Genomic DNA, 21934 nt, shown 5'->3' with positions numbered 1-21934 from the left:
GGTCCTCTTGGCAGCGGCTCGCTGGGTTACGCTATCCCCTGCCAGTAGCGGACAGGCTCTGGGAGATGGTCGGTATGGACTTTGTGGTGGGTCTGCCCAAGTCCAGTGGCAGCACCGTCATTTGGGTGGTCACCGATCATTTCTCCAAGATGGTGCATCTGGTACCACTCTTGCGGCTACCTCCTGCACGGGGCCTGGCAGCATTGTTTATTAAACATGTTTTCCGCCTGCACGGCATGCCGGATAAGATTGTCAGCGACCGGGGTCCTCAGTTTGCGTCTCGGTTCTGGAGAGAGCTCTGTTCTCTGCTCAGCATTGAGCTAAATCTCTCCTCGGCCTATCATCCCGAGATGAATGGGTTGGTTGAGAGAGCCAACCAGACCCTGGTGACATATCTGCGACATTTTGTCTCGGCCAGGCAGGATGATTGGGCATCCTTGCTGCCATGGGCGGAGTTCACTTTGAACAACGCTGTGGCCGATTCCACCGGTCAGATCCCATTCCTCTTAAATTACGGCCAGCATCCGCGCGTCCCCGTGCCCATGCCCGTGTCGTCCACCGAATCTAGGGTGGCAGACTGGGCGGTGGAGGCACGTGACATTTGGGATCGCACGCAGGATGCTATCCGGGCATCCAAGGAGAGAATGAGGGTCTCCGCTGACGCACACAGGCGTCCTGCTCTGACCTTTGCCTCTGGCGACTTAGTGTGGCTCTCCGCTCGAAACATCAGGCTGCGGGCGGAATCCGCTACGTTCACACCGCGCTATATTGGCCCTTTCAAGGTCCTCGAGCAGATTAACCCTGTGGTCTACCGTCTGGCCCTTCCACCACACTTGGCTATCTCGGACACGTTTCATGTGTCTCTCCTTAAGCCGGTTCACATGTCCCGGTTTTCTGAGCCATCTGCCGGAACATCAGACCTGTCATCTGACGAGCTTGAGGTCAATGCCATCATGGGATGCAAGGTGATGCGGGGCAAAAAGTTTTACTTTGTGGATTGGAAGGGTCATGGTCCAGAGGCTCAGACCTGGGAGCCGGTGGAGAACATCCACGCTCCTCTTCTCATTTCGGAATTTGAGCGGAGTGAGGCTCGGAGAGAGAGGGTAATGTTAGGCGTCGGATTTCTGTCGCTGCAAAGCGAGATTCCCGAGCCTCACTTCCAGCGGTCTCCCATTCCTCTCCAGCTGCAGAGGAGGTTGCTCAGCAAACTCGTCGGTCCAGGCGCTCTGCCCAGACCAGCTCCGTGGGTTTGCTTGCTGCTGCCACCTCTGGCACAGCTATGGCAATACATGCTGCTCAGCAGCGAGATTCTCCAGGGACTAAGTCCCCATGTCGGGCCACTGAGCATGCCCGTGGAGTGATCTCCCATTGGAGATCGCAGGTCACGTGCTCAGGTCCTGCTCCTGTTCGGATTGGCCCATCCGAGAAGCTAGGAAGGTCACGGATGCTCGCGGCTATAAAAGGTTCGCATGGCCGCTCGGCCATGCGCTAGAATCAGACTGTATTTACAGGTTATGTGGAGTGAGTGATGTATGCACGTATGAATGTCTCTGGTGAATGACTCATTAAGAAACCCCTACCCTTGGTACGCGTGTGTTGTGCAGCCTAGCCTGCTAGCGCCCAGGCTTAGGCGTAGGTAGGTCAGAGGTTGAGTCAGGCATCAGTCCTCACCAGGGATTCGGCACGCCTCAGTGCATGTGCTCCGTTGCCAGCGTCTATAGCGGCGATCGCGGCAGTGGGCCTAGAAGGACTCTAACCCCGTGTCCTTGGGGTAGAGTTCTGTGGCCGTACACTGTGCGCTCTTTTGGCTGGGCTCTGTGAGTTAAACAGGCTCCAGCATCTACGTTCAGCGGTTGTACGGCTCTGTGCATTAACAGAGTTCGCCCCTGTTCACATTGGGTGACGTAACCCACGTGACTGTTTTCACACCGCTTAATTCTTCTGCCATTACTTAGCAGCAGTGTACCACCTCTGCATGGTGGACCCCGGGCTGCGAACGCACCTACTATTATTTTATAATTTAGTGCGTTACGCCAGCCCCACGGAAGCAGGATTGGAGACACAGCGGGCAGGATTGGAGACACAGGGGGCATGATTGGAGACATAGGGGCAGGATTGGAGACACTGCGGGCATGACTGGAGACACAGGGGGCATGATTGGAGACACTGGGGGTAGGATTGGAGACACAGGGGGCATGATTGGAGACACAGGGGGCAGGATGAAAGACTTGGGGGCAGGATTGCAGACGCGGGGCATGATTGCAGGCACAAGGGGCATGATTGGAGACACAGGGAGCATGACAGGAGACAAAGGGGGCATGATTGGAGACACAGGAGGCAGAATAGAGACCCAGGGGGCAGGATGAAAGACATGGGGGCAGGATTGCAGACACAGGGGGCAGGATTGGAAACACTGGGGGCAGGATTGGAGACACGGGGCAGGATTGGAGACACGGGTCAGGATCGGAGACACGGGGGCAGGATTGGAGACACAGGGGGCAGGATTGGAGACATGAGGGCAGGATGAAAGACATGGGGCAGGATTGGAGACACAGGGGACAGGAGGAAGACATGGTGCAGGATGGAGACAGATGAGGCAGGATGGAGACAAATGGGGCAGGATTGGAGACACAGGGGCAGGATTAGAGACATGGGAGCAGGATGAAAGACATGGGGGCATGATTGGAGACACTGGGCAGGATGGAGACATGGTGCGGGATGGAGACAGATGGGGCAGGATCATGGGGCAGGATGGAGACTATTAGTGCAGGATCATGGGGCAGGATGGAGACAGATGGTGCAGGATCATGGGACAAGGTTGGAGACCTGGGGGCAGAATGAAAGACATGGGAGCAGGATTGGAGACACAGGGGGCAGGGGTGGAGATAGATGGGGCAGGATTGGATACAGATGGGGCAGGGTTGGAGACAGATAGGGCAGGGTTGGAGACAGATGGGGCCGGATTGGAGACAGATGGAGCAGGATTGGAGACAGATGGGGCATGATTGGAGACAGATGGGGCAGGATTGCAGACAGATGGAGCATGACTGGAGCCAGATGGGGCAGGATAGAGACAGATGGGGCAGGAGCATGGGGCAGGATGGAGACAGATGGGGCAGGATGGAGACAGATCATGCAAGATGGAGACAGATCATGCAGGATCATGGGGCAGAAGGATACGATGGAGACAGATGGGGCAGGATGGGGAGATCATATGGGGCAGAATGGATACTCATGAGGGCAGGATGGGAGAACATATGACTGAAGCTAAGAATGAGACACACGGGGGTCAGGATGAGGGATATTATTACCATAGGGGCTAATTAAGGGATATTATTACTGCAGTGATGTATTTATTTTATTTTATGTGTATACTGTTTTAAATGGGGGGACGGTCCTGTTACTGTCCAGAGTGAAACTATGTTGGCTTTTTTTCTTCATGTGGTGTAATGTAGAAGTTGGGAAAAAAATAAGTAATGTGTTCTGCAAGCGGAGCTCTAGATAGCTATGTTATTTCCTACAGAGACGTGCCCTAGCTGGAAGAAGTGATGACGGTCTGTGCTGGATAAAAGATGAAAAGCGAAGATGAAGGACTTCTCCTAGAGACGTCACTGGTGAGTCAGTGTGTTACCTATACACTGACACTATACACTGTATACTATATACAGAGGTCCTGTGTATAATGTCACCTGCGATCACTGTATTACCTATACATTATATACAGAGCTTGTGTGTATAGTGTCAATGATCACTTTATTACCTGTACACAGACACTGCATACTAAGTACAGATCTCCTGTGTATAATGGCAGTTATGGTGATAGTATTGTGTTTTTTTTTATTAATGATCAGTATTGAAGTATTCAGTCACTATGTGGTGGTAATATGTGGTCTGGACATGGTGTTGCGGTATTTGTCCCTTGTATGTGCTATTATTTGGTCACTTTGTGGTCGTAATATGTGGTCTGGTCATGGTGCGGTGGTATTTGTTCCTTGCATGTGATATTCGGTCACTGTGGTAGTAATATGTGGTCTGGTCATGGTGTGGCGGTATTTGTCCCTGGTATGTGATATTATTGGTCATTTTAAAAATTGAAAATAAATAAAAATATACCTAAATTGTATTGCATATTTTAACAAATATTTAATAGGTTACAGTACTGTAGAGTAGGGCTCGGCCAAAAGTGTCTACCGTGTTATGGTGGCGGCTTAAAAAATCTTTTGGCTAAAGCAAAAGCTGCCGGCTATATGTGTCATCTGGTGATGGGAACTGTTAATGTGTGTTTGGTGAGGAGTGGAGTTTTTGTAAGAGAAAGCGGTGGGGCTGTGGACAGTTTGATGGGTGGAGGCGGGGCTGGGGTGGATCCTGGGTGGAGTCTAAAGGGGGCCCCGAAAAAGTTGCCAGTATGGGGCCCCGAAATTCCTAGTGGCAGCCCTGTGTTTGGTATCTGTGCACTTGCACTGACCTGAATAATCATATTGCGTGGTCAGTTTTACCATATAGTGAATATGGTAAATAAAAAACCCCAAAACAATTGTGGAACTGCACTTTTCTGCAATTTCCATGGAATTTTTTTTCCGCTTCCCAGAACATCACATTTTAAAATGAATGGTGTCATACAAAAGTACAACTCATCTTTAAAAAAAAAAACGAGCCTTCCTACGTCTATGTGGATGGAAAAAATTAAAAAATTATGGCTCTTGGAATAAAGCGAGGAAAAAACTTAAACCCACAAAATTAAAATTGTGGAGCAAATTCTTGTGCAAATGTATACTAGTCCCCTGGAGTCATTTTATATACCCTTAAAAATGTTGCACAAATTCGCCATCAATTTAATGGACTATGCGACATTTTGCAATGAAAAGTCAAAACATTCCCATCTGGAATGACCTTGATGTAATTGAGCAAGATGGGGTCAGAATGCAACTAGCGTTAGAAATATGCAGTAGAGATAGAAAGACATGGGAAAGGGGGGATTATTAGTGACCCAGGACCCCCAAGACCCTGGCTATGCTCCTGTCTGATATTGCACCTATTAATGGGAACTGCAATACCAGACTCAAACTGTGCACATGTGTGGCGCTGTTTTTGGAACAAAGCGGCTATATTTTTCTATTCCTATTAAAGGAAAGAAATCTTTCTGTCTAGTGAATGCTAGAAATATGTGATGGGGGGAAGGAAATGGAACCTTTTCTACTTTTACTTTCACTTTTCATAATATAATAGAGAGGAAGAAAGAATTGCAGTGAGAGCCGAGCACAGAGCACGGACAGGAAGATCTTCTCTGTCTGCACGGTAAGAGGGTTTTTTATGAATTTTCTGCACTTTTGTTTGTTTTCAGAAAAAGTTTCATGTTAGATTAAATGTAGATGAGGATTTAGCAGCTTGACGGTAGAGAAAAGGATTGTATCCATAGCCCTGACTCAGTGTGACCCAGATCAGCTTAGGTAAAAACTATGCCAGAATGATAAGAGTCAAGTGATAAGAGCCAAGTGCCTGACATTGTTGCACGTCCCTAGTTCCACATATTAGATTCTCCTTTCAATAAGATTCAAGGGCCGATTCATCAATTGTGTATATATATTGTGATAAAACACTCCGGGATCGCCTTTGCTGGGGTCAAAGGTCACGTGCGTTCAGCATGAAACTCAGGCGCAGCGCTGGGATTCGGGTGTAACTGACCCTGAGTCAGGTTTATTAACGGTGAAAGCAATGCAAAAAGGAAATAAAACATAAAACAAATCCTTGCCTGTCCGGCACTAACTAAACAATGGACAACCTAACTACCAACTGGCGGGCTTCTACCGTCCAGCCAAACCACAGTTGCAGTGGGCACTGCTTCCACTCACGTGTGTCTCTCACACAGACAGGCTCTCTGTGTTCCCAGGCTGAGACACTCACACAACCACCTGGCATCCTTTTATATCCACCTCCCATTATTCATTAGCCAGCAGGTGCGATACTGACCAGACTAGGCCACATAGGAAAGGAATCTGGGTGAGATATACCTGCCCTCATCCACTATTCCCACATGATTCTCACATATCCCCCCCCTCTGCTCAGACCACTCCAGTCGAGCAATGACACCCGCCAAACAGTGCACTCGGGACAGGGCATCTGCATTTCCCATCTGTACCCCTGGGCGGTGCTCCACCGTAAAAGTGTAGGCCTGCAGGGCAAGGAACCACCGGGTCACCCGGCTATTCCGTTCCTTGTTCAAGTGCATCCACTTGAGAGGGGCATGGTCAGTGATAAGCCTGAACTTTCGGCCCACCAGGTAATATTTGAGGGCCTCTAGAGCCCACTTAATGGCGAGGCACTCTTTTTCTACGACTGCATACCTTTGCTCGTGTTTATCCAGCTTCCTGCTGAGATAGAGGACTGGGTGTTCCACTCCGTCCCTCACTTGTGAGAGTACGGCCCCGATACCGGTATCAGAGGCATCTGTTTGTACCACAAACTCGCTGCAGAAGTCCGGAGTCACCAGTACGGGCTGAGAGCAAAGTGCCTGTTTTAGGCTATGGAAGGCTTCTTCAGCCGCTAAACTCCATTTAATCATGACGGAGTCTTTCCCTTTTGTAAGATCCGTCAGGGGGGTAGCGATGGCTGCAAAATTGGGTATGAACCGGCGATAATAGCCGGCGATCCCCAGGAAGGCTTGCACCTGCTTCTTGTTGACAGGTTGTGGCCAGTCCTGAACCGCCTGAATCTTATCAACCTGGGGTTTAACAACACCCCTCCCAATTACATACCCCAAATACCGGGCTTCTTCTAGCCCGATGTGACATTTCTTGGGGTTCGCGGTTAGACCTGCCTCCCACAGGTCGTCAATCACAGCTTGTACTTTCTGGAGATGAGTCTCCCAGTCCAAGCTGTAAATGACAATGTCGTCCAAATAGGCCGAAGCGTACCGCCTATGTGGCCTCAGGACTCGATCCATCAGTCTCTGGAAGGTCGCCGGTGCTCCGTGCAGTCCAAACGGCATATACACATACTGAAATAGACCTTCTGGGGTAGCAAATGCCGTCTTTTCTCTGGCAGCCTCTGCCAGAGGGATCTGCCAATACCCCTTTGTTAGGTCTAGGGTCGTAATATACCGGGCTTTCCCTAACCGATCTATTAACTCGTCGACCCGGGGCATAGGGTAGGCATCAAATTTTGAGACCGCATTCAGTTTCCTGAAGTCATTGCAGAACCGGATGGTGCCGTCCGGTTTAGGAATTAGCACAATCGGGCTGGACCAAGCACTGTGCGATTCCTCAATGACACCTAACTCTAACATTGCCTTCACTTCTCGGGAAACGGCTTCACGGCGCGCTTCCGGGATTCGGTAGGGCTTTACGTGAACTGTGACACCAGGTTCCGTTACAATGTCATGTTTCATTAGCGTAGTCTGCCCGGGTTTTTCTGAGAAAAACTTTTGGTTGTGACGTAGAAACTGCCTGACCTCAGTCTTTTGCCGCTCCGAGAGAGTCTCTGCAACCCGTACCTCCGGTACGGTATGTGAGCAGACGGGATGGGCCAGCTCCGCTGACAAGGCAGACCGATCTTTCCAGGGTTTTATCAGATTTACATGATAAATCTGTTCAGGTTTCCGTTTACCTGCCTGGTATACTTTGTAGTTTACTTCACCAACTCTTTCCTTAATCTCAAAGGGGCCCTGCCACTTTGCCAGGAACTTACTGTCCACCGTGGGGACCAGGATCAACACCCTATCTCCGGGTGCAAACGTACGGATCTTGGCGCCCCTATCATAGATTCTTTTTTGGGCTCCTTGAGCCTGTATCATGTGTTCTTTGACGATAGGCATAACAGCCGCAATACGGTCCTGCATTTGTGTGACGTGATCTATCACTGTTTTAAACGGTGTGACCTGACCCTCCCAGGTTTCTTTTGCAATGTCTAGCAGTCCGCGAGGATGTCGGGCGTACAATAACTCGAAAGGCGAGAATCCCGTGGAAGACTGGGGTACTTCCCTGATGGCAAAAAGTAAATACGGAAGTAAATAGTCCCAGTTCTTCCCATCCTTGTCTATCACCTTTCTCAGCATCTGCTTCAGAGTTTTATTGAACCGTTCGACCAATCCGTCTGTTTGAGGGTGATACACGGATGTGCGTAACGGTTCGATTTGTAACAATCGGCAGAGCTCCTTCATTACCCTGGACATAAAGGAGGTCCCCTGGTCGGTGAGTATCTGTTTTGGTATACCGACCCGACTAAACACATGCACCAGTTCCTTGGCAATCGTCTTGGTGGCCGTGTTACGCAAAGGGATGGCCTCCGGGTAACGAGTGGCATAATCCAAGATGACCAGGATATGTTGGTGTCCAGGTGCAGACCGTGGAAGGGGCCCAACTAAATCCATCCCAATCCTCTCAAACGGGACTTCAATAATAGGTAGGGGTACCAAAGGGCTACAGAACCGGGGCTTAGGTGCAGAGGCTTGGCAGTCAGGACAAGACTCACAATATACACGAATATCGTGATGCATGCCTGGCCAAACAAAACAGTGTAATATCCTTTCGGTGGTTTTCTGGACTCCCAGGTGACCTCCCATCACATGTCCGTGGGCCAGGTCCAGCACCTGCCGCAGGTAGGGTTTTGGCACGACTAATAGTTGCACCGTATCTTCCCCCTTTTTCTCTATCTGATAGAGTAAATCATTCTCCAGAACCATGTAAGGATATTCCAGCCTAGAGCCAGGTTCTACGGGTACCCCATTTATCACTTTTACATTTGTCCTAGCCTGAGAAAGGGTAGGATCCTTTATTTGCTCGCTTTGGAAGTCATCTTTCTGAACTTCTAAATCCGGCAAACGGGGAGGTGGATGGCTGTCCGCCTCCTCCTCTTCCCCGGTCTCCTCCGTATCACCCGCCATGACTGAAAACGGGAACTGCAGGTCATTTCCCGCAGACTCTTCCCCCGAGTCTTCCGGGGAGACATCTTCCAGGGGTTCTAGACCCCCACGCGCCCTGGGAGAAGAATCATGTACACTATTACCTGAGGGCATCAACTGATTCTCCCACAATTGCCAGAAGTGGGGAAAATCCCGGCCCAGGATAACATCATGCAATAACGCCGGGACGAGTCCCACTTTATGTTGCACAGACCCATAGGAAGTAGTAATGCAGTGTGTCTCCATGCACACACGTTACAGAAAATTTGTCTGATGGTCCAGTCGGGGCTGACACCAGACTGGCCTTCACCAGAGTCACCACACTTCCCGAGTCTAACAATGCCACCACATTTTTGCCATCAACAGTTAAATCACACAAGTGTTTTTCCACATCCTTTTGACCAGCATTCACACTCACTACCTGTGCAACCATAGACATGCGGTTTTTAGAGTCTGTGACGTCGCACTGCATGGGTTCAGTAGTGACCGGACAGTTCGCAGCAATATGTCCCATCTCTTGGCAGCGGAAACACCTAACGGGCCCCTTGCTTAGACCATAGTTCGTTACTCTCGGCCTCGCAGTGCGGGCAGTCCCGTTTTCCTCCCCCACTGTCTTAGGGATTTTTCCATCTCCCCTACTCCCTGGAACAGTCTTACCGGTTCCACGTGGAGATGATGAAGAACGAGGTGGGGTAGCGTCGTTTCGGAATCCTTCCGCCACGGAGTAACGTTCAACCAGATCCACCAGTTGATCTGCCGTCGTAGGATTTCCATGGCTTACCCACTTCCTCAGGGCTGGCGGTAGAGCTCTCAAGTACTTGTCCATGACGACTCTCTGGATTATCTCTGGCGCTGTCAACACCTCGGGTTGTAGCCACTTCTTCGTCACGTGGATCAGGTCAAACATCTGTGACCGCGGTGGTTTATTCGGCTGATAAGTCCATTGATGCACTCTCTGTGCACGGACAGCGGTCGTCACTCCCAGCCGGGCCAAGATCTCGGCTTTCAGTTTGTCAAAGTCCTGCGCGGCTTCAGGCTCTAAGTCATAATAAGCCTTTTGGGCCTCACCGGAAAGAAACGGGGCAATCAGGCCAGCCCATCGTGCCTTCGGCCATTTTTCTCGCACCGCCGTCCGTTCAAACGTGGTCAGGTATGCCTCGACGTCATCTTCGTTCGTCATCTTCTGCCAGTACCGACTCACGTGAATCACTCTCGACTCGGCTTCCAGGTTAACCTCATGTAGGCTTGCCAGGCGCTGCGCCACCTGCTGGAGAAGCGAACGATCGGTAGCTGTCATGTCCACCAACTCCTTCAGCTGGGCCATCATCACCCGATTAGCTTCTTGCTGGACGGCGGTGGACTGTACCAGCACTTTCACCACGTCCTCCATGCTCATGCTTGCAACGTGATGCCCGCATTCTCCACCACAATGTGATAAAACACTCCGGGATCGCCTTTGCTGGGGTCAAAGGTCACGTGCGTTCAGCATGAAACTCAGGCGCAGAGCTGGGATTCGGGTGTAACTGACCCTGAGTCAGGTTTATTAACGGTGAAAGCAATGCAAAAAGGAAATAAAACATAAAACAAATCCTTGCCTGTCCGGCACTAACTAAACAATGGACAACCTAACTACCAACTGGCGGGCTTCTCCCGTCCAGCCAAACCACAGTTGCAGTGGGCACTGCTTCCACTCACGTGTGTCTCTCACACAGACAGGCTCTCTGTGTTCCCAGGCTGAGACACTCACACAACCACCTGGCATCCATTTATATCCACCTCCCATTATTCATTAGCCAGCAGGTGCGATACTGACCAGACTAGGCCACATAGGAAAGGAATCTGGGCGAGATATACCTGCCCTCATCCACTATTCCCACATGATTCTCACAATATATATATGTATATATACTGTATATGTATATATGTGTATATATATATATATATATATCGGCGCATGCACGTTCATTAATTTAAACTCTAAGATAAGATTTTGCATAAAATTCTTTGGCAAAAAAAAATTATGACTCCTGGCGAAAGACTGGTGTAAATAAATAGAAAATAGATTTAAAAAAAAAAGAAAAAAAGAAACTTTAAAAAATAGAAGAAAATTTAATAAATTTTAAAAAGGGTCTTTGACCAGGACAAAAGTGGGCAGTTTTTGTTTCTTTTCTGTTAGATACTTGATTTTACTTTAAATTTACTGGTAATTTTTATGGTCTTTACCAAGGAGGCATGAATTTAAACTACTCTGCATTATCAGCCTGTGAGCATCGTCCCCTTAGTAAAAAAATAACAAAAAAAACATAAAAATTAGCACTAAATAAAAAGAGCCATATCTCTGCAACCGTAGATCGGATTTAAAAAACAAAATAATGGTATACTCAGGGCAGCAGTGGGAATGAAATAAGAACAAATATATAGCCTTTTTTGACCTGGTGACAGGTCTCTTTGACCCCTTCATGACATATGACATACATTTACGTCAATAGTCGTGTTCTTGCTTTTGATGAGGGCACACATGCCGAGCCCGCATCTTTCCCCGCACATGATGGTTGAGTAATTCAGCCATCATTTGCCTATTACAGCCCTTGAATTGCAATACCAGACACATCCAATGCTCAAGAGTGGTGCTATTTCTAAGTAGGTATAATCTCACAATGCCCACAGTGGAAGTAACATTTCTAACTTTTTATTTTTTTATTCACAGTTTTAGAAAAAAAAATGGAGCACCCAGTGTGTCTAATAGAGAACCACGACGATGGAACAATCCAAGTTAATCAAGAAGCCTTAAACATTTTATCCCGCTTTACCCAGAAGGTGGTTGTTGTGGGCATAGTTGGGAAATACCGTACCGGGAAGTCTTATCTGATGAACAAGCTGGCGGGACATAAAAATGGTAAGACTCCCCATCGTTTTCTGTCTGGGGAGAGTCAGAACACTCCCATACACATTAGATGGTTGGTTGATCTACCCAAACCGCTGGGTTAGGACTACTTTTCTCCGATGTGTATAGGGGAGTATATATTTGTCTCGGGGGCTCTTAGGAAAACAGGAGACCACTTGGATCTCCAAAAAGTTCGTAAAACTCCTGGCTGCTGTCAAAGTCTTCCAAACCACCTAGCGCCTAAATCCATGTTTTCACAGGCAAAAGCGCTATTTTTTTCCCATTGCGTTTTTTTTTCTGTGCCAAAACATGCAGTAGCAATCTGCTTTGATTGTTGCCATTTTTGCTGCTTTTTAAAGCATTTCTCCACTTTATTCGATGCGCCTTTAGAGCAGATTTAAAGCAGAATTTTTTAATGTCCTTTTTTATAACAGAAAAGATTGGGTTCTGCGCTGAAAACTGCAACTACATTTTTTTTCCAGGCTCCCCATAAAAGCCTATACTGAAAAAAAAACAGCAAAAAAAAAACACACGGTTCAATTGCCTCCTTAGAAAGCACAATGGGACTAAATGGTTAAGAAACCCCATCAACTTTGCTAGGACTGTTAAAAAACATGATGGTGGAAAAAAGGGGGAGCGTTTACACTAGGTGAGAACACGTACATTTGTTGGGCGAAGAAGAGGCAAGAAGGGCCATGACGTTATAAGAGAGTTGGGCTATTGGAAAAAAAATTATTACCGACGCGTTTTACCACTGCAATTAAAGTGACTTTCAAATGGGTGTTTTCTTCCTGGATCTTTAGAACTGCTCTGTGTTTTAGGCCCACACTTAATATGACTATATGCCTTGTTTGTACTCTCTACTGTATAAAATCCATAAGAATTTTGCTTTTCTCATTCAGGCTTTTCCTTGGGATCCACAATCCAGTCCATGACTAAAGGTATCTGGATGTGGTGCGTCCCTCACCCTGTGAAACGTGATCACACCCTAGTGCTGCTGGATACAGAAGGACTGGGTGACGTGGAGAAGGTCAGTGTAAACATTTCTGCAGCCGGAGTTATCAGATCCATATAAAGAAATCTCTGGGATCCCGGCCAAGAGTAGCTCCAAGCTCTTTCTCCAGACATGCATAACTAACTCAACAGAGAGCACTATGAATAATCCTTCTGCTGTGTAATTGGGCGCCTGGGCCCCAAGTAAAAACAAAAATGCAAATATAGATTCCTGCATATCTTAGCAGATGAAGTATACATTTGTATCCACACTTCTGTGTCACCATGGTAACAGACTACAAACAAACCCTGATCCTGTAGTCTGGTGTGACACCACTGTGCTCCAACTGCACTCAGTAGATTAGGAAAGAGCTGAGGACAACATTCCTATCAACTTTTGAGCTCTGCCCTCAAAAACCCACCTTTGGGATTATTGGCAACAGCTTGTTTGTAGTCTGCAGTCACTGAGGTACATAGGTCTGCAGAGGAGCTGTGTACATAAAATGGTAAAGTCATAATCTACAGTGGGTTCGGAACGTATTGAGACCCCTTTAAATTTTTCACTCTTTGTTTCATTGCAGCCATTTGGAAAATGCAAAAAAGTTCATTTTTTTCTCATTAATGTAGACTCTGCACCCCATCGTGACTGAAAAAAACAGAAATGTAGACATTTTTGCAAATTTGTTAAAAAAGAAAAACAGAAATATCACATGGTCATAAATATTCAGACCCTTTGCTCAGTATCAAGTAGAAATGGCTGCAATGAAACATAGAGTGAAAAATTTAAAGGGGTCTGAATACTTTCAATACCCACTGTTGACTATTCTTTAGTGCTTTAAAAACAAAACATAGTCTGAAGAAATGCCAGGACTATAGGCAGAGGACAAGGCTAGTCTGGCTTCTGCCATCCATGCTCTAGTCAATAGAAAGGTCAGTCCCGTGTGCGCACATTGAGGTCTATCAACTGGAGCGAGGAGAAGCCATCCGAAGACTGTACTGGACTAATTAGATCTCTCCGTATAGTCTCCGGATGGCTTTTCATACTACGTTGTCTCTGAAATGTCGCTGTGTTTCATAACAAAATGTACCTGGCTGCAATGGTTCGAACGGCATGAATCGAATGACAGGTTCCCTTTACTTAACCTGAAAAATCTTTTTTTTTTATTTCAGGGAAATAGCCAGAATGATTCCTGGATTTTCGCCCTCGCTGTTCTTCTTAGCAGCACCCTGGTATTTAACAGTGTAGGCACAATTGACCAACAGGCCATGGACCAACTCCAGTATCCTTTACGAGACCTTAATAGGGGATCTACAGTATTAGTAGTTTCTGATGCATTAAACCCCTGCGTATGGAGACATCATGTCTCTCCACCTTACAGACATAGATATAGTCAGTCCTAAAGATGAATACTTCAAACCCCCCACGTCAAATTGTTTTAGTTGTTACATTGTTACACTGACCATGCACATACAGATTAGATCATAGTTGGCCAAATCCCTCAACTTCAAAGGACCGAACGATCATCTTATCATTATGGATGACTTCTGACTGTTCTCTTACAGATGATGTTGGGGGTGAGAAGGATCGCATGAATTTAAATGCTCAACCACTTTGTTTTTGATGGGGATAAGCCACCGCCAGAAGTCGCTGACTCCCCTTCTCCACAGTGTAAGAACATGCATGCTTGGAGAGGTTGAGAGAAATAGTTGAGGGACAAGCAAACTGTTTGACCACAGCTATCTAATTCATGGGGGTAGCGTTAGATGTCAATTGGATGAACTCTCTAAATTTAGCAGCATTGGCTTACCATCCAATGTTTAGTCAGCTCTCGATTCCTCAGTAAAATCAGGTGTTGGATGGAGGAGATAAATATTGAAGAGTTGGGTAAGAGTAGCAGGATAGTCATGCTACAAAATCAGAATGCAAAATAATGGTCAGCAAATAGGGCAAGATCAGACAACAGGAGAATAACCAAGCAAGCAGGAGCAGCTTGCATAGGAACTGAACCAGATAAACTATATTTGGCAGCTACCAGCAGGTAGGGAGTTTCAATAGGGTGCGGCGCTGTCCAATTACCATGAGTTGATAACTCCAAGTGAAAAACACATGCATACTGCCGGACCAAACAGCATTAACGGTCCAGTGTAAACAGCGCCACCCAGAGCTTCTGGTCCTGACATCTCCTCCATCGCTAGCGCCGCCCACACAATGAATATGGCGGTGCCTGGTGAGAGAAGCAGATGGTGCCACAGCAGAGGAGATGTGACAGACATTTGTTATTCATATATATATTACTCCTTAGCTTCTCATAGTTTTGTCACAGAACTTACTGAGAAAATAAAAGTGAAAGCGAGTGAGCAGCAATCAGAATTTCATGATGATTCTGGAGAGTTCAAGAGATTTTTCCCATCATTTGTATGGTGCGTCCGAGATTTCAATCTAAAACTAGAACTCAATGGAAAGAACATTACCGAAGATGAGTACCTGAAAAATGCCTTGAAGCTAAAGACAGGTACATGCGTTAATCTGTAAATGTTCATTTTGATCCTTGCGAAGAGAACGTTTATATTAATGTCCAGAGCTGCATTCAAAATTATGCAGATTGCTATCACCATCAGATTTGCTTCATTTGCCTTAAAAATAGATGAAAAATGTGCGATGGATGAAACTCTCGGGGTCCAGAGTACCTTCTATAAATAAATTGGTACTGAGCATGTGCAAACACTTGTACAAATAAGAAAAGGCAGATAATGGAGCAGTGCTTGCACATGCTCAGTAATGCTTTGTTCACTTAAAGCATTTTTTACCTCTTCCTCTCTGTTTTTGGGATTTGTACATGATTCAACAACTAGACCCACAGTGATCATACTTTTATTGTCTATCCTGCGGTTAGGTGACATATGTTATTTATGAGACAAGCAATCTACTTCTAGGTATGAGCGTAGCAGTGCGAAATTACAACCTTCCGCGGGAGTGTATCCTCCATTACTTCCATTCACACAAATGTTTTGTGTTTGATCGTCCGGCATCAAAGATTGATCTCCAGAACCTGGATAACGTGGAGGAGTCTCAGCTGGATCATGCTTTTGTACAACAGACAAAGCGATTCTGTCAATTCATTTATGAGAAAAGTCCAGTTAAATCCCTATCAGGAGGATACACAATGAACGGGAGAAGTGAGTCCTTACTTGATATGACTTAGTCTTTCTATACATAATTTCTGCAATTAAAAGCTCTTATTCAAACCCTTTTAGGTCTTGGAGATGTCGCAGTCTCCTACGTAGAGTCAATTCGTAGCGGTTCCATTCCATCTATGGAAAATGCCGTTCTTGCTTTGGCAAAAATTGAGAACTCCCGAGCTGTACACGAAGCTTTATACAAATACGACGAGCTGATGAGTCAGCATGCAAGCAAATTCCCAACTGACACACATGATGAATTTCTAAACCTGGATAAGGAATGTCACGCAGAAGCCCTGAACGACTTTATGAAACTTTCCTTCAAAGATGAAAATCATGAATACCAGTGCAAGCTATTAGTAAGTAAAGTGAAACAATAAATTCATAACATAATTTTAAGCTAACTTGAATGACGAGCAATATTGTTTGGACATTGAGACACTCTTGAAGGACTATCATGGCAAGATATGGAACTTTTTAGTTCTGACTTTACATTGAAACTCATAGGTTAAAGAGTGAGATAACCCAGAAACACAAGTTCTCTAGGCACCACACATGATTTAACCTCTTTTCTCAGCATCAAAACCAGGCCCCGATGACTACATTCTTATTTTTGGCACAGTACACTCCAACATTGTGGCACAGCACATCAGCATCACAGCATTCCCTATCTATCTAATTATTGAGTCCCAACTAACCATCTTACCAGCCCACACATATTTCTTCTCTCCTGGGACCTGTCTCACTGGGGCTGAATTGGAACATGAAATAACTGCACCAAACTGAGTTCACCGAAGCTGCTCCTTTCTCAGGACCCACCTTGCTTTATGGCTTTGCTCCTTTCTCTGCTCATTAACATGGTCCATCAGTCAGATGTTTGGCCACAAACTGACTAAGGAAGCAGGCTTATATATAATTGTGATTTCAATTGCCAAGATGACCCTAGCAACCGCAGTTTAATGTTACAGTATTAATTTCTTATAAAGTGAAAACATGCATGTCAGGGAGAACAGCAGGGAATATTGCGCAGATCCCACCTCTGCCACCAATTGCCAAGGGGAACACCGGAGAGATCACGAAGATCTCACAACTGCCACCAATCTGTCAGGCGAACGCAACTCCGCTGCCTCCACTCATCAGGACAATAGCGCTATTGACTGATTCGATGTAAAAGGCCAAAGCTGTTTTCCCTACTAGGCCAGTTAATGGGGAACTCACAGTGAGGGTATGGTATATACACCTCCGGTTTCAAAGCACAAAATTTATATATACTCCCCAGTATGGCCACTGCCAACTCCACAATGGCAAAAGTGACTACTTGCTGCCTCCACCAATCATTTATACAGGCTGATTGGACACCTGTTTCGGGTAGCGTATGGCTTCAGGGGTGCAGTTTACAGAGCAAGAGGAATGGAGCCATTACATTTTATATATTTAATCCAGAAAGTTAGGAAGTGTTTATAAAAATATATACAAAGATGATACAAAATGGGAACAAAACAATATGGTATATACAATCACATAAAATAAAAGGGATAAACAAACTAAACCTTTGTCACAGAAATGGCTCAGAGCTTAGTGGAGGGAAGTACTCCTTTTTAATGAAACGGACAGAGCTACAGCAAACTGTACTTTTCAGGACTGACAAAATATAAAAACCCAGCATTTTATTTTTATTAGATCAAGGTTATGTCCAAATACCTCCCCTTGGTGAGCTCATATGGGGGCTGATCCCCAACTTTTAGGATATCTTTGACCCTGGAGATCTCAGGCAGGAGATATCCTTGTCATGGATAGCATTATCCATTAAGTTGGATGTGTTCAGCCAGCCATACTGTGATATGATGTTGCTCCCATAAATATTGGATCTATTCAAATCCTAATATTCATCACTAACCACTATCTTCAGTGTGTCTAAGAAAAGCCCTTTGAACAGAGGAAGCTCTTGCCTCAGAAGTGTACTTCTCTGCCTCTGAGTATACGAATCATAGACTTGTTGGCTGGTTCTCAAAGATTACATCTTCACTGCAGTGGACCCTACTTCAATGCAGGTAGAAGTGTCAGCTTTTTCTCACTTTCCCAGTTATAATTAATCCCATATGTACAATGTGAGGATGATATGTCCTCTCTTCGGAGATGTCTTTATAGATTTTACAATTTTCTCTCTATGACAATGCACATGTGCAACCAGTCTCATCGATAAGGGTAAACTTGCATGTGAACGTTTGTGACAATTAGAATAAAATACAGGAAGCCTAAACATCCAGTTTGAACTGTATTTTTTTATAATATTATTTTGTAGGATGAGTTGGTTATTAAAAAGGCAATATATCAGCAGCAAAATGAACAAGCTTCAGAGATAAAGTGCAGAACCTTACTGCAGGAGCTAAGCGCAGAAATGGAGAAAGGTATAAAGGAAGGGAAGTATTCTGTGCCTGGTGGATATAAGCAATTCACTAATGAGAAGAAAACATTGGAAGCCAATTATCTAAGGGCCAAAGGAAAGGGAGTGAAGGTAAGGAAATGATTAAACTTTGCAATACATTTTAAAAGCAGAAATCTTTACTAACGCGTTTCAGGCAGATTCATAGTCAACGCTTTGGGTTAAGCCAAAGATTAGTCAATAAGTTATCTAAATCAATATTTGATTTCATCATAGTCTCTGGAAGTTTTGCAACAGTTCCTCAAAGAAAAGGAGAGCGTGGAATCCACCATCCTAATAGCAGATAAAACTCTGGAAGAAAAAGAAAATAAGCTAGCTGGTAAGACTTTGAAAGCAAATACTAACTCCAGCCATTGAAGACCTCCTATTATAACAAACAAATCAACATTTGTCTGGTTGATCGAGAAATGTATCTTTTGCGAAATTTCACAAGATGCCATCAACTTAGTGGGAGCATAAAGTAACAAAGAGCAACCATGGAGTAGACATAAATAACCCACAGAAGTCTAAAAACGTCCATCTATTTCTACAGAGCAAAAATCACAGGCAGAAGCTGCATCGCGAGCAAAGGAGATCCTGGAAAAGACGAACATGGAGCTGGAGAAGAACCTGGCGAATGAACGGGAAAGTTATGACATGCATATGAAAATGCTGGAAAAGAAAATGAGTGAAGAAAGGGAGAAGATAAAGGAAGAGAATGAATGGCTGATAAAAGAGAAACTTCAGGTAACGAGTCACATTTATTTTCCATGAGTGGTCTGGAATTTTTGTTTGTCTACCAATGTTTCTATTTTTCTAAGTTTGACCACATGCCCAAACGTGGTAAATACTAGAGATGGTGCAAATCGACATGCAGGGCATGGTCTAATCGCCATGTCACTGATCTTTGACCCCTGAGAACTGCCTTCTACCTAACGGCATCTGTGGATCTTCTTTTGATTAGTTGACCTGGCATGTCATCACATACTGTATATGTCACACCAGGCCGGCTAATCAAAGGAGGAGGCCCAGATGCAAGGAGACGAGACGTGAGAGGAGGTTCTCATGGCTCCTGTCCAGAAATCATAGATTACAGACGTGGCCAGTGGACCAGATCCTACAAATCAATTTGCACAAACTCTAGTGATCAAATTTGATCTAACCACCATACTATGTTGTACTAAGGGAAGAAGCAGCTGATTGTTTTGCTGTTTTTACATCTGCGACTTTTGATCTTTGGAGTGGATCGAAGGCCATTGACAATTGGTCTATGTACAATTCTGATAGTTGTGAGTGAGTTGTCATTGTTTGCAACCAATTCAGCTGCTGACCTGAAAATCGAGAAGTAGAGGACCAAAACAAGTGTACACTAACCCTAAACTTTGACAGTTTTTATGAGCCAAAAACTTGACCGGGATATGAGCAGAAATCTTGGTAACTCTAATTAATGGATCTGATTTTTTTTTCTCTGCAGGAACAAGAAGAAATGATGAAAGGAGGCTTTAAAACGCAATGTCAAATGCTGGAGGATGAGATTAGCCGACTGCGAGAAGAGAACAGACAACCCACATCATTAATGGATGAAATCATCACGACATTCTTGCCTGGAACTTTAGGGAAAATTGTTAAAAAAGTTCTTCTATAGGAGCGTTGTCTTAAAATGTATTCCATAACCCCATTATTTAGCAGTATTAACAAGAAATCCATAATTATGGATCAGTGTTAGCATATAGAAAAATAGTATACTAATAGCGTTCACACCAGAAGTATCAACTGGCCATAGTGTGCCATGCCATGCCTGCCAACATTACTATAGGTAAAATAAGGACATTTAAAGTGGTTGGGAACTTTTTTATTTATTTAAATGCATATATTTGGGGATAAAAATAATTTTTGCGATTGGGTTTTATTAAATATTTGGCCCCATTTGGCATTTACAGGCTCTTTCTGCCTTTCCTCCATCAACTTTGATGTGGTTTTTGCAGAAGCGGACCTAGGCAAAAGAGGGTCTCTGTGCAATAAAAAATATATGGGCCCTTTGCAGTCCAATCGCTCATCATAATGCACAATTCCACTACTTTGGAGGTAGAAGTGGGTCCCCTTACCTTTTGGACCCCTGTGTAGCTGCTCAGCTTGTACGAATTTTATGCCCACCCTGTGTCTGTGGTCATATATCAGCTCAGAAAAAGACAAAAGAGATACAAACTCCCCATCAAACCAGCATAGGGAGCTGACTGATGGGTACTCAGTTAACTCATTCTGCAGCCAGCAATAGACAGAGGCTATAGAGAGCAAAAGTTGCAATATTTTTAATGCAAACCGATTGCAAAAATTCTTTTTTAGCCAGGATTACATACACTTAAGTAAGAAAAAAAAAGTCCCCAAAAGTCAACAAACATCTTTAAGTCCTGCTCCAAGGACTAGCCAAAATGAACCACTTTTGGGTGGGCTTTACATAAACTTCACACATATTTGCCGACACATGTTCAGAATTGTTTTTTAAAAATTCGAGGCTGTAGCATTTTATTTCTGCCTTTCTTTTACCCTATTTTTTTAAACTATTCTAATGCCAGATTAGAGCTGCCATATTACTTGAGGGATTCTTCAGATAAACTTTGCTTGTGGGTCTAGCTGCAGCTCCAAGGAAACAGAGATCGATGATTGCCTGGTAATAATCATATACAAGCGACAGGAATCACTACGGTCTCCAAGAATCTCTCATCATGGTGACGATCCACCGTTGCTAAGGAAGGCCTACATGGACTGTTGCTATGCTAACTCGCAGTGATCCCTTTTATCTATGGGATAGTCCTTCATAGCTTTTATAAACTGAACAGTTCCCAACATTACAAATAGTATATAGATCACCAGAGCATGGGAAGGACAAGCCGAATAATCACCCGCTGCCATGGCAATTTCCACATTTACAGTGTTATGTTCCCTTTTTGTTCATGGATTTCTTTGCATGTTAACAAATAAAGATTGTTTTGTTCAAAGACGTTATTGTGTTTCAGATTTATTAAGTGTAAAATTACAACATGTGAACATGATGGTTTAGTGTAAGCTGTAGGCCCAAAGCCTGAGGCTGCACCACTAAAGCTGGCCATACGCATGAGAGCGCTGTCATATCTCTCTGACTTTCCCATATGCATGAGCTCTCAGCTCAGCCGAGCATTCATGTGGTCTTACTGGGGAGAGAGGAGAAAGACATTGACAGACTCCTTGGGAATCAGCTTATCTCCCATGAAGCTGTTGAAATTCTAACCACAGGATCCATCTCTTTTTTTTTGACAGAGAGAAGGGAGGTCCCCATACACATCAGATGGTCGGCTGGTCTTGCAAAAAGACATTCTGATGCCAGCACATGGTGATGGACGCCATACTAGAGAAGATTGGATCAATTTGAATTGAATTGGCTTTGAGTCAAATTCAAGTTGCCCATCGCCTTTGTACACAATGAAAGAGTCTTCATCAGTCACAGAAGTCAGCCATGATCTCATGTTCAGCCACGTGGGTTTCCCCATAATGCCTTGTAGCTATCACATCACTGTAGAGTGTA

The 21934-nt window shown here is 45.1% G+C and overlaps 1 protein-coding gene across 2 annotated transcripts in view; it reads left to right on the top strand.

The window, feature by feature from the left end:
• LOC141085378 (guanylate-binding protein 7-like) overlaps positions 1 to 21371 on the top strand; it is a 188883-nt gene extending 167512 nt beyond the window's left edge. Inside the window, exons 1-11 of one of the 2 annotated variants that reach the window (XM_073570683.1) lie at positions 5219 to 5295; positions 11604 to 11792; positions 12683 to 12810; positions 13944 to 14053; positions 15087 to 15286; positions 15708 to 15950; positions 16029 to 16312; positions 18256 to 18468; positions 18613 to 18715; positions 18929 to 19122; positions 19850 to 21371. In XM_073570683.1, coding sequence (XP_073426784.1) covers positions 11618 to 11792; positions 12683 to 12810; positions 13944 to 14053; positions 15087 to 15286; positions 15708 to 15950; positions 16029 to 16312; positions 18256 to 18468; positions 18613 to 18715; positions 18929 to 19122; positions 19850 to 20020 — 1821 coding nt within the window. In that variant the 5' untranslated portion in view covers positions 5219 to 5295; positions 11604 to 11617 and the 3' untranslated portion in view covers positions 20021 to 21371. Of the gene's footprint in view, positions 1 to 5218; positions 5296 to 11603; positions 11793 to 12682; positions 12811 to 13943; positions 14054 to 15086; positions 15287 to 15707; positions 15951 to 16028; positions 16313 to 18255; positions 18469 to 18612; positions 18716 to 18928; positions 19123 to 19849 lie in introns of those variants that run through there. The other variant, XM_073570684.1, reaches the window with a different exon arrangement.
• The last annotated feature ends 563 nt before the right edge of the window (positions 21372 to 21934 follow it).

Source organism: Dendrobates tinctorius, unplaced genomic scaffold (genome assembly GCF_039654945.1).
Source record: "Dendrobates tinctorius isolate UK_male_01 unplaced genomic scaffold, ASM3965494v1 ptg000028l, whole genome shotgun sequence".
NCBI lineage: Eukaryota > Metazoa > Chordata > Amphibia > Anura > Dendrobatidae > Dendrobates > Dendrobates tinctorius.
The sequence above is the reverse complement of the archived record's forward strand: the minus strand, read 5'-3'. Positions and strand labels throughout refer to the sequence as shown.